Source organism: Engraulis encrasicolus, chromosome 5, assembly GCF_034702125.1.
Source record: "Engraulis encrasicolus isolate BLACKSEA-1 chromosome 5, IST_EnEncr_1.0, whole genome shotgun sequence".
Classification (NCBI taxonomy): domain Eukaryota; kingdom Metazoa; phylum Chordata; class Actinopteri; order Clupeiformes; family Engraulidae; genus Engraulis; species Engraulis encrasicolus.
The window spans coordinates 10874575-10886595 of record NC_085861.1 but is presented as its reverse complement, the minus strand read 5'-3'; the positions used below and the strand labels follow the sequence as shown (position 1 = coordinate 10886595).

Here is a 12021-nt window from a genome sequence, read left to right as displayed (position 1 = left end):
CCCCCCCACTGTGATATCCAGTGGTGGCCCGCCAGGGGGTTTGGGGAGGGGACCGGGTGCTGATGGGAGGGAGGGTGATGGGAGGGAGGGTGATGATGGATAGTGGTTTTGGTAACTCTGACAGCTTTGGCTGGGCACGGGAGAAAACCATCTGGAAAGGCCCCCTCCTCAATACATACAATGTGTTGGGGTCCCTATTCTGGGCCCCTCCATTCTCTGGGCCCCGGACAATAGACCCCTTTGTGACAACCCCCCCCCATCCCCCACCCCCCCGCCCCCCTGCATCCCTGGGTAGTAGTGTTGGTACCTCTGACAGTTTTGACTGGGCCCAGGATAAAGTCATATGAAAGGTCCCTCCACACGGGTCACCCCCCCATCCAATGCTAATCAAATGAGAACCCAATTCTGGGCCTCCTACTTTGTCCCTGGGCCCGGGACAACTGTTCCCTTTGTGCCCCTCCCCCTCCATGTCGGGTTTCCTGGTAGTAGTGTTGGTACCTCTGAGTGCATGAGCATCCTGGGGATGAGCTATGATGCCTGTCACCTTTGACCCTGAACGTGTGACATTGCATGAAGCTGGCTGTCATTTAGTTATTTAGTCATTTAGCTACATCGGCCATCATGTCTGAGACCATCTCAGTTCAGTTGAACGCTTCAATATGCGTATTATATGTCTTGTTTTTCTCAGCATGAAAATCCGCCATAAACACACTTTGCCGTATTAACTTGAGGTCTTGCCCCCTTTGACTTCCAAAAAGCAATATACTACACACTTCAATCCTCTTACTCTGGTGGATTTGGGCAATGCAGCACCACCCAAGACAACTTTTGGATGTCACTGAGCCAGGACCTGCCTGGGCCCACAAACCGGTCCGGGCATTTAGGCACAGACCAGTCCCCGCGCTCCCACTCCAATACTACCCTTATGATGTCAGTGTCAGTCCACTGTATATTAAGGATGCACCGATGGGCCACCCCATCTAACCTGTGGGCCAGTCGAGGGATATTTGAATCGGACAAAAAACTAAGCATCAGTCAGCGGTGTAGTGTACTTTTTTGAAGTGGGTATACTGTATATTCGAGCATTTTTTAAGTGGGTATACTGTATATATTTATTATGCTATTCTAAATAATGGATTAATCAATTTTAAGTGGGTATACTGAAGCCCCTAAAATTTAGAAGTGGGTATACTCCGTATACCTGCGTTCTACGTAGACTACACTACTGGCATCAGTCCTTGAGGGAAAATGCCCTAGTACGCCAGATGACCAGTCCAGCCCTGCACTGAGCTGTCGCTACCACCGGATACTGTGTAAACATTAAAATGTTGAGCTGCTGCCAAATAATATGACCTATTGGCCTACTACAGTCAATTTGTCTGATACATGATTATCTATAATAAATATTAAGCCAAATACATTGCGATATTAAAAATAAAGCTGTAGGAAAACATCAATATTATGCAAATACTGTCTTTCAGTATTCATGATGATCTTCTCAGACTTGCATTAAGTCAGGGATGTCAAACTCAAATTCACGGGGGGTTGCCAAAATCAAAATCTGGGATGAAGTCGGGATTGGCCTTTGCCCATTTATATTTCTATGTCACACCAAATTTGCTGTTCAAGTCATGTTATATGTACTGATGGTTTATGTGAGTCAACTGTAATACACATTTGAAATCATCTCGAGGGCCAAATAAAATGGCCCCGTGGGCCAGATTTGGCCCCTGGGCCTGAGTTTGACATCCCTGCATTAACCCCTTAGCGCAGAGCCTCTGTTATAACCTTATTGCCACCAAAATGGTAACGATCAAATCTTAATCAGTTACTCAAGTCTGCATTGTCATAGCTATGTTGTTATGATGTGGTTGAGTGAATCTGGCAAAGATTGAATAGGCCCGTTGTCGGGCCCATCTGCAGTAAGAGACTACGTGATGTACAGAAAACAGGCCTAGCAGCCAGAGAGGAGCCGTTTAATGTCAATGCGAATGTGACTCTAAAGATCCTCAAGTTAGGCTCCATCCCATAGACAGACAGACGAGATGGCCACTGACTGACGATCAGCCACCACAATAACAAACAAACAACACACACCGACAGCCAGCCCCATCCACGCCTGCTGGTCCAGCCTGCCTGCTTGCCTGGCAGCCTGTTTGTCTGAAGAGCCACCGGAGCCTATTAATAGCAATGACCTTGTCCCTCCCTCCCGCGATCCCTCCCTCCCTCCCTCTCTCCCTGCCTCTCTCCCTCCCTCACTCCCTCCCTGCCTCCCACTACAAGAGGATTCTAAGGAGCAGCGTCTCTGACGACTAGGCCGTCATCGCGTCTCGTCTCGTCAAGGGGGAGCTTGGCTAATCAGGCAGGACTGGACAGGACAGGAAGCAGTGGGCAGCTGACAGGAGAGGAAAACATAATAGCGACAGCCTAGCCTACATATCTATTTACATGTACTGTATATACCGGTACAACCTGAGACATAGAAGGGCAGACAGAAATTCTACTAAAAAAATTAAGGTTTTTTAACCGCTTCTTTCCCGCTACAGACTGATGTCAAAACAGAACATTTTGGTTTTTTTCAGGTGTTTCTGGTATTTTTTCAAGCCTTTATTGGTTACTATCAGACAGGACAGTGGAGGAGAGACAGGAACTGAGTTGGGAGAGAGAGCTGGGAAAGGGCCGGCAAAGGACCCAGTCCAGGAATCGAATTTTTTATTTTTTGATTCATTGAATTTCTCTTCTTGGATCACTTTTTTAAATGTTTTTTTTTTCTCTATTCATTCATAATTAAAGAATGGACTGGAGAGCTTTAATTAAGAGAAAGTTTGCTTGGTCGCAGTCAATTATTTTCCATTTTAGGCAATGCCATAAAAACACTATAGTAACATGTCTACAGTTCAACTGACAACAAACGAATCCTGTACACATTCATTTGTAACAGTTAGTGACTAGAACGGTTGGAGGCCTCAAACTATTCTGTATTGTCATGTATCTTGTTTAAAGACCGCTGCTTAGTTTATACTCCTCTGCGATGTTTATAGTGAATACAGAATCTTGTTTACAATCTCTGTTTTATGTTCTCCCAAGTACAGTGTCTTTGAACAGCATCCATATTGAAATGCTGATAAGCTTGATTGTTGTGCTAAATATCCTATTGAATCAACATGACTGCATTCAGATGCCGAGAGGGACGGGGACGGGGGGATGGGGGTGAAAAGGAGGAAGGGGGTAGAGGAGGGCAAAGTAATTACAGACTCCCACACACATCTCTCAGGCCCCTCGCATTTAGACATTCTGTCACCTGCTCTCTCTCTCTCTCTCACTCTCTCTCTCTCTCTCTCTCTCTCTCTCTCTCTCTCTCTCTCTCTCTCTCTCGCTCTCTCTCTATCTCTCTGTCTCTCTCTCTCTCTCTCGCTCTCTCTCTATCTCTCTGTCTCTCTCTCTCTCTCTCTCTCTCTCTCGCTCTCTCTTTCAGGGAGAAAGCAGGCCATGTACTGGTAATCGGACATAAAGGGCATTTCTCGGTGGACCAAAAGTCCTCAGGAACTAATGCTGTTGTTTTTGTTGTTGTTGTACTTTCTTACAGACTGGCCAAAGCAGGGGACAAGTGACTTCAAGCCCTTTACTTGGAATAACAGCTGAGTGCGCATGCAGACATTATACTACATATAACATTGCATATGAAGTGGGCATGCAGTCCACTTGTAACTGGGGGGATCTATGCTAGTTCCCCAGGCGGGGCTCGAACCCGCCACCTCCTAGTCAACGCTCCAGTTCGGGCATGGGAGGCATAGCACGATACAGCTGAGCTAAAGGCCCAGACCGATAGTTCAATGTCACGGATGCTGTTTGAGGCTTCGAGAAGGAGGTTTGCTAATGTTCTACAGCGATCCCTGCTAGTTGGCATCTATTACACACTGCATATGATAAAAACAGAGTGGGCATGCAGTGCAGTGCACTGAGGTCAGTCTTGGTAAGCTGATTTCCGAACTGGTTGCGCAAGAGCTCGCTCCGAAGTGGGACAGTGGTGCTTCTTAAATTCAGCTGGGCAAAGGCTGGATTAACGGGTATCATGCCACTGTTTTCAGCTCGGCCAAAATTACTCCAGCTTTTGGCACTACTCATAGTAAAGTCTGTTGCCAATTGGTTTTGGCTTAGCTTGCCTTCTGATGAGATGAGAAACGGAAGGAGGAGAAAGAGATGGAGAGCTGCAGTGAAAAGAGGGAAAGAGACGCAGTGAAAAGAGGAAAAGAGCTGCAGTGTATTGGGACTACAATGCCTTAAACATTCTCTTCAATTTGTCCAAACTCCAATAGTCCAAAAATCTCTCCAATTTTCAAACTGCTCCTTTTTGCCACATGCTTTTACAATTCACTCTGAAATACACATATAGCCTATGTAATTCCTTTATGAACTATTTAGGATGGACAGACAACCACCAACTGACAATGACATGTGCTTGCATGCATGACAGGGGGAAATCTTGAATCTTGATTGAGGTTAACCCCCAACACTTCAACTCTGGATCCATGACACAGCCAATCAGGCTATCCCCTCTATAGCCCCCCTGCTTGCACCCCCAGAACCCCTCTAATCCTCCTCAATAACAAACCAGCACTGCCTGCAAGAGAAGTCAGAGAGTACACCACAAACACCCATTCCTAAATGTCCCAAATCAACATTAGGCCTACATGCTACCTTTCAGCACACACAAGGGGATTATCCTAGTCTTTTTTAATAACCCCTTAAAATAGCACCACGACAACAAAAACAACGTGCAAAGCAGGACACACACAAAAACACTTTAACCAATTTAATCAAAAGAGATGAAAGAAAATGGTATTAAAAGTGACATGCCTGCTGTGATACAACGGCAATGCATTAAGACAAAATGTTTGGTAATTCTTGTCAAAGTGTTTGATACAGATTTACAAAAACACAAAAACACTAAATGCCTACATTTTAATATCTGGGGACTTAATTATTCATTAGCCTATTTATATTTTGAACTATATAACACAATTATATGAGACCAGAGTTAAAGTTGTGTCAGTAGACCAGATAATTTCTGGTTAAAAAAAAAATCCAGATGATTTTTGGTCCAGGAGAGAGGACAAAAAAAATACTATGCTCTTTGTTTCAAGCTGCTTCTGTCTCTATCAACACCGCTACTTCTCCACCATCACCATGACATCATCCAGGGTTTCAGCCATAGGTGGAGCTGTGGAGGGACAAAGCGGGGTTACCCTCACTGCAAGTTGCACAGTTCTTCAGTGTTACCGCTGGGAACCAAGTCAAGAGAGTGGGGGACGCGCGCAAGAGGTCGTGGCACACTGACTGGCGCAACCCGAGACTTTTCTGTTTAGTTCGGCGATATGTTTGTGAGACAGTGACATAGCTGAGCAGTTGAGTGAGAAGTGCAGGGAGGCAGGACGCGATCGCGAGACGGAGACGGAGAGGAGGTAGCGGCAGTCGAACGTGGGGAGGAGAGGCGAAGTAAAGCCGACCAGGCTCCGTAGTTTTCTTGGAATCTATCGCATGTCATTTCCAACTCGCATTGTGCACGGATAAAGCTAATTCCACGAGACTGGGGCTAGGCTGGAGGAAGCAGCAGTTACGGATTGATTTAAAATGAAGAAAAACAATTCGGCGAAACGGGTAAGGTTAGCAACGTTACATTGTCACCAAATACTGGGTGTGCGTTTTTGTTCAATTTCCACAATAGATTTGTAGCCTACCTTGGTTGCCGTTGAAGCAAATTCGAATGCTGTTGTTCTGCTGTGTAGTTGTAGGCTATGTCAGTACTCTCCAGGATGCGGTTCATCAATCCGCTATGTAAAGCTATCGCTGTCAAATAGGTGCATTTGTGAATGGAGATAAGCGTGGTATTCCTTTGTGAACGTCCCTGTAGGTCAGGTAGCCAGCTTGTTCAGATACAATGTTATCCTACATGAAACTATACCACGTTGAATCAAGTGCTGTACAAGTAGCCAAATTAAACATTAACTTTGTCAAACATTTCCTCATAATTCCATTCAATGACCATTGCATGCGATATCGTGACAGATTTAGTGCCACATCCTAACCATTTATCTAAGAGCCAATTGACATTGTTGGACAGTGTATGTTTAGGCTACACACTGTCAGTAGTTTTTAAAGTGTGCTCAGGCCTATGCATATTTTTTTATGTTTCAATTTTCACGTTTCATGTTTATGAGGAAAATAAATGTGATGCGTAAACACGAGTCCAAAAACGGTGCCCGCCAGGAATGTGATAATATCTACATGACAAAGAGAATGACAGGGCCGAGGAGGCTTCACAAAAGTCTCCGGCGTTTCTCACAGCAGCCCTCTGAATCTCAATGAGGGAGCGCTGCTTAGTTATATCTAACACAACCCACTTTCTTTTTTTTTTTTTTTACCAGGGTCCGCAGGATGCCAACCAGCAGTCCTCGCAGCCAGACAAAGTCGGATGGATTCGTAAATTTTGTGGAAAGGGGATTTTCAGGGAAATCTGGAAAAACCGATTTGTTATACTCAAAGGGGACCACCTCTTCATCTCGGAGAAAGAGGTATGCTACAATACTTTAATTATTATGTTATGACAGCTTTGAATGTTCCAGCTTGTGGCCATACTGTGAAAGTTAGTCAACATATCTTCAGTTGGACGATTGTTGTGACAAAATAATAACAAAGAAATGGTGGCATGCGAATAACAGTTATCAAGAGGACTGACTTGTAACTGAGGTAGTAGGAGGCTTGTCACTGTCTGTATAACTGAAGAAAATTAGGCAGGTGTCAAGCAGCATTCAAGGAATGCCAGAGTCATGTTCCTTGCTGCCCCGCTCTGAACGCAGGGCACCAGGGGGTCACGCTGACATGACAGAGTGCCTTTAGAGAGACTGAGAGTTTGTCTGCGCAGCTGACAGTGACAAGCTCTTTTTCCACAGTGCTGTCAGCTGCACATCCGTGGGGTAGTGACAGTTCACAATGGTGTGTATAAGACTATGTTGAAATCACAAAACATACAGAAGTAGTTTGATTAGAATCCTAAACTCTATGTTTAGTCTGACAGGTTATTTTCTCTGATTATTGCCGACAGTAGGATTACACCTCTTGCAGGTCTCAGCAGTCTCCACAGTAAGGGAAACACTGGAGCTATTGCAGAGTGTTTTTGAATAGAGTAGAGGAGAGTAGAGTAGAGTAGAGTAGGTTATTGCCTGACCCCCTCACATGGTCCCTGCTCTCTCTGGCTCGGCCACCCACTCATGGTGTGAGTCACTGGCGGGCGGCTACCTTTCTCTGGAAAGGGACAGAAGCATCGCCTGGGAAATGTAGCTGTACAGTTAGTCAGGCTGTGCCCTCCTAGTGACGCAACACTTTCAGCGTTGCAACTAGTCAAGTCAAGAGCAATGCAAGTATTTTCTGAGTTCCCGAAAATACGGGAACTTCTCCCACTTTGTCGGTAAGCCAACAACCATAAGCAAACTAAGGGAGGTGGGTCAACCATGCCGTTTGGGAAATGTTCATTGTTATGCTCTTGGTCAGACCAAGTCTTGAAGAATTTTGAATGTCGATGAGAATCAGGCTACTGTACAGTAGGGCCTACATAGTGTATAGCACTATACACTAATAGCAGCCGAAACGTTCTATTTTGAAAAAGACCCCCGTCTCGGCTTCACTATTTACCTCAGAGTGTGGTTTACTGAAGAGTATGGTTTTTGTTTGGTGATTTCGCTGCCTGGCTGATTAAGCGCGGACATGATCAGGGACGCTGACACCTGGGCCCAGGAGTGACTAAGTGTCATCTGAAAGGGACCCCACACAATACATACAATGTAATGAAGGCTCTAGGCTCCCATTTTCCCTGGGCCCACGACAACTGCCCCCTTTGTACAACTGTCCCCTTCGCTGTATATGATACAGTCTGTTCAACAGCACTGTCTGTGTGTGGAGACAAAATAATGAGTGAAAGGACCTCCCCCCCACCCTCCTCCACCACATTGCTTGTCAACTCGGCCCTCTTGGTCCCAGAAGGCCAAACCAGGCCACTAGGTTTCAGGCCACACAGCCAAGTCACTCGTGTTCACTAGTGTTGGTGGGGATGAAGAAGTTAATTTGACTGCAGTTTTGTGTTCATTTACCTCCCATAGTCAAGTAGATAGTGGATAAAGTGTTTGGTGTGCATGTGCGCGCGTGCATGCATGTGTGCGTGCGTGCATGTGTGCCCGTGTCAGTGTGTGCATGTGCATGTGTGAGAGGTAGAGAGACTCAAAAAGTATGGCGTGTGGAGTGTGTGTGTGTGTGTGTGTGTGTGTGCGTGTGCGTGTGCGTGTGCGTGCGTGCGTGCGTGCGTGCGTGCGTGAGGGTTACACTCAATTGAGGCCTGGAAGTGTGAGTATTAGTATTTTGCTCAGCAGCTCAGCGTGCAGCTTAGCCAAGAATGTTCAGTCTGCCTCTTAGAGGCCGCTTGCCTTAACACCCTCGCCCAATGCCAAACAGAGGCAGCTAACCAGGCCCAGCCAGACGACCCAGAACTCAGAACTGGGCCTGGTCCAGATCGATACAGATACAGCCCTGGCCAGACGACCCAGAACTCAGACGGAACCGTGGCACACAAATGGTACTGGTCCACAAGCCTGGCCCAGATCGATACAGAAACAGTCCCGGCCAGACGACCCAAAACTCAGAACCATGACGCACAAGTGCAGGTCCACGGGCCGAGCCCAGATCGATACAGAGACAGCCCTAGCCAGCACTGGCCAGACGACCCAGAACTCAGAACCGTGGCACACAAGTGGTACAGGTCCACGAGCCTGGCCCAGATCGATACAGATACCGCCCTGCTCTGGCTGGGAGCGTTCTACTTTTTAGGTTAATGGTGTTGAAGAGTACAGCATGTCCTGTGTGGCTTGATGAGAGGGGGGTGGAGGCGGGGGTTTAAGCGAGCGGTATGTGTACTGTTAATACACGGCCCCTGTAATAAGCTTGTTGTTACCAAAATGGCAATAAACAAATTGTAATGTATTACGGAAGAATGTGTGTAATGTCGTAGCAGGGTAGTGCTATGGTAGTAAAGTCAAGGAATAGTAGCCAATCCGCGCACTCCTAGTGACACAACACCTTCAGTGTTGCTTCTAGTCAGGTCAGGAGCAATACAAATATGTCTGCACATATTTGTGCAGTGTAACAGACCGCATTCGGCGGCAGGTCGAAGACAAGGAAAGGCGACAAAGGTTGGCTCCAACTCGCATTTATTCTGGTGAAACATTAAATGCGAACAACATCATGCAGCTGCGGTTGTACATTCATATCTCCAGCGAAGTAAACTCTTTCTGCTGTATGTGATCGTATAGTGAATTGTCAGCACGAGACATGGAGCCATTGTCTTTTACATACATATTATCATGGACAACATTCTACCATAACATTCCCTCATTAAACGGGACATTCCATTACAGTATTCCATTGGTGAGTAAATACACATTACGAGAACGACATCGAGTAGCAAAACAAAGCCTACCTGGTGAAACATTAAATGCGAACAACATCATGCAGCTGCGGCAATACAAATATCTTTTCTGAGCTCCGGAAAAATGGGGAACTCCTGTCACTTTGTTGAGAAACAAACAACCAGTATCAAACCAAGGGAGGCGGGTCAACCATGCCGTTTGGGAAATTGTTATTTAAATCGGAAATTGTTCATTGTTATGCTCTTGGTCAGACCAAGTCTCGAAGAGATTTGAAAGTCGATGACAATCAGGCTAAGGAATAGTAGAGCTTTCCACTAGCTGAGCGGTTCGTGTTATATTAAGGCTACGCCCTTGTGTAATGGTAGCCCCCCTCCAAACTCCATTACTTGGCTGCAGCGAGTGTGAATGTCTTATTTTATAGGCCATTTGATAGGGGTGTTCAAGTGGGGTGAGTCATATGTGTGCGTGTGTGTGTGTGTGTGTGTGTGTGTGTGTGTGTGTGTGTGTGTGTGTGTGTGTGTGTGTGTGTGTGTGTGTGTGTGTGTGTGTGTGTGTGAGAGAGAGAGAAATAGAGTGTCTGTATGAGAGAGAGTGTTTGTGTGAGAGAGAGAGAGAGAAAGAGAAAGAGAAAGAGAAAGATAGAGAGAGAAGAGAGGAGGGGAGAGAGAGAGAGAGAGAGAGAGAAAGATAGAGAGAGGAGAGAAGAGGGGAGAGAGGGAGAGAGATAGAGAGAGGAGAGAGAGAGAGAGAAAGATAGACAGAGGGGAGAAGATGAGAGAGAGAGGGGGAGAGAGAGAGAGAGTGAGAGAGCACATCTCCTTTCTAATGAGCTTAAAGCCATAACAATGTTCTCAGCTCACGGCTAGTGGCCCCTTACGCAGATGGGCTGCCTTCAAGTCACTCTTGATTACAGCCATTGAGAGTAAATAGAATGGAGGCCAAAATTCTATTTCATTGTTGAAGCCAAGTTGGAGCCAAGGTTGGACCCAAAAAGACCAAAAAATGGCCAAATCCCATTCATTCCTATGAGAGACATAAAACCCTGTATCTCCCTTAAATGCCACTCCAGGGGGATCATTTTTCGCTCAACTAGTAGGTCCCCTTGCTCTCCAACTTAGCAGGGTGGTGATTTTTTGTGGCGATGTTTTATTTTAGAGAGATATTAAAAGTTAAATTGACCAATGAGCATCAGAACATGGTTTGATTGACCGTTAGAAGTCTTGTTGTTGTCCAATCAGCACCTGCGTTTGGCGTTGCTAAGGTGGAATGTAAGTTGGAATGTTCCCAAATCTGGCTTCAAAGCGTTGAATGGCAAATAGCGTTGATTTGGCGTCCATTCTATTTACTGTCAATGATTACAGCCAGTCACCTGGACAAATCCCATCTCAGCCCTATCAGGAAGGCTGACTCACAAGCAGAAAAGAAAAGTCACGGATACTCACACAAGCAGCATGCATCTGACTGATGCTATCACACTGTCATTTGATGACTCTGATGACCTACAGTAATGTCGATGGACTGTCCAGCTTATGGCTCATTCTGTTGAAACTCGGCTGTCGGTAGAGCCGAGGTTGTTCTCCCGACAACCGTTGTAAATGCGTTCTATTGCAACAGCTGGGGACAATACAAGCGTCTGAAAACACTAATTTTAACCCCTTAGCGCAGAGCCTATGCTACTGTATCACATTACTGTCACCAAAATTGTAATGGCTATGTCTTTATCTGTTACTTAAGGCGCTAGGTACTGTCATAGCAATGTTGTTATGATGTAGTTGTTATGATGTAGTTAAGTATTTTCAGCAAATAGTGAATAGGCCCGCCGGGGACCCCATCTGCAGTAAGAGGCTACACAAAGTCGTAGTCGGAGTACACCGAAGTGCTCCAAGTTTGTGTTTCGGAACCCCGATTTGAGTACCCATTCTATTGCGCTTTCCCGAGGCGGAAGCCGGAGTGTCCGACAATCGAGTTTCACAAGAATGCACCATTATGTAACGCATTGCAAGGATTATCGCAAGAAGCTACAGTATGGCAGGTTGTTCCGTTGCGGAATATTGATGAGGTTTGAGACACTTGAGACACACATCAAAAGCCTTTATTGCTTTGGACTATAAGTGCCTTTGGGGTTTCAGGAATTTCCGTTAGTCAAGGTGGTAGGGGACTAGCTGGTATAAGAGACATGTGACTAGGATCTTTGGAAAGGCTATTCTGTGCATTTTCAGAAGAAATATGATGTGAAACATGTCAAAGCATATATTTTGGTGAATCAACTTACATCCAGCAACTTACGTAAAAGGTCAAGTGTAACCGAGGTGTTTCTGTGCAGTCCGCCACTCGGTGCTCGAACCCGCCACCTCCTAGTCAATGCTCCAGATTGGGCATGGGACACACAACACGATTCTAATGAGTTAACCCCTTAAGACGCGGCTTTATACATTTGTTGTTATCAGTATGGTAATGACCAAGTCGTGGTGCATTACAAAAGGGCCTGTGCTGTGTCATAGTATTGTAGTGCTGTGGTAGTTACATTTCAATGGCTATTACAGCGTGC

General features: G+C 45.8%; 1 protein-coding gene across 1 annotated transcript in view; it reads left to right on the top strand.

The window, feature by feature from the left end:
- Positions 1-5288: 5288 nt before the first annotated feature.
- Positions 5289-12021, top strand: part of plekho1b (pleckstrin homology domain containing, family O member 1b) — a 58854-nt gene continuing 52121 nt past the window's right edge. The window contains exons 1-2 of the mRNA XM_063198670.1: positions 5289-5658; positions 6426-6572. Coding sequence (XP_063054740.1) covers positions 5632-5658; positions 6426-6572 — 174 coding nt within the window. The 5' untranslated portion in view covers positions 5289-5631. The remainder of the gene's footprint in view (positions 5659-6425; positions 6573-12021) is intronic.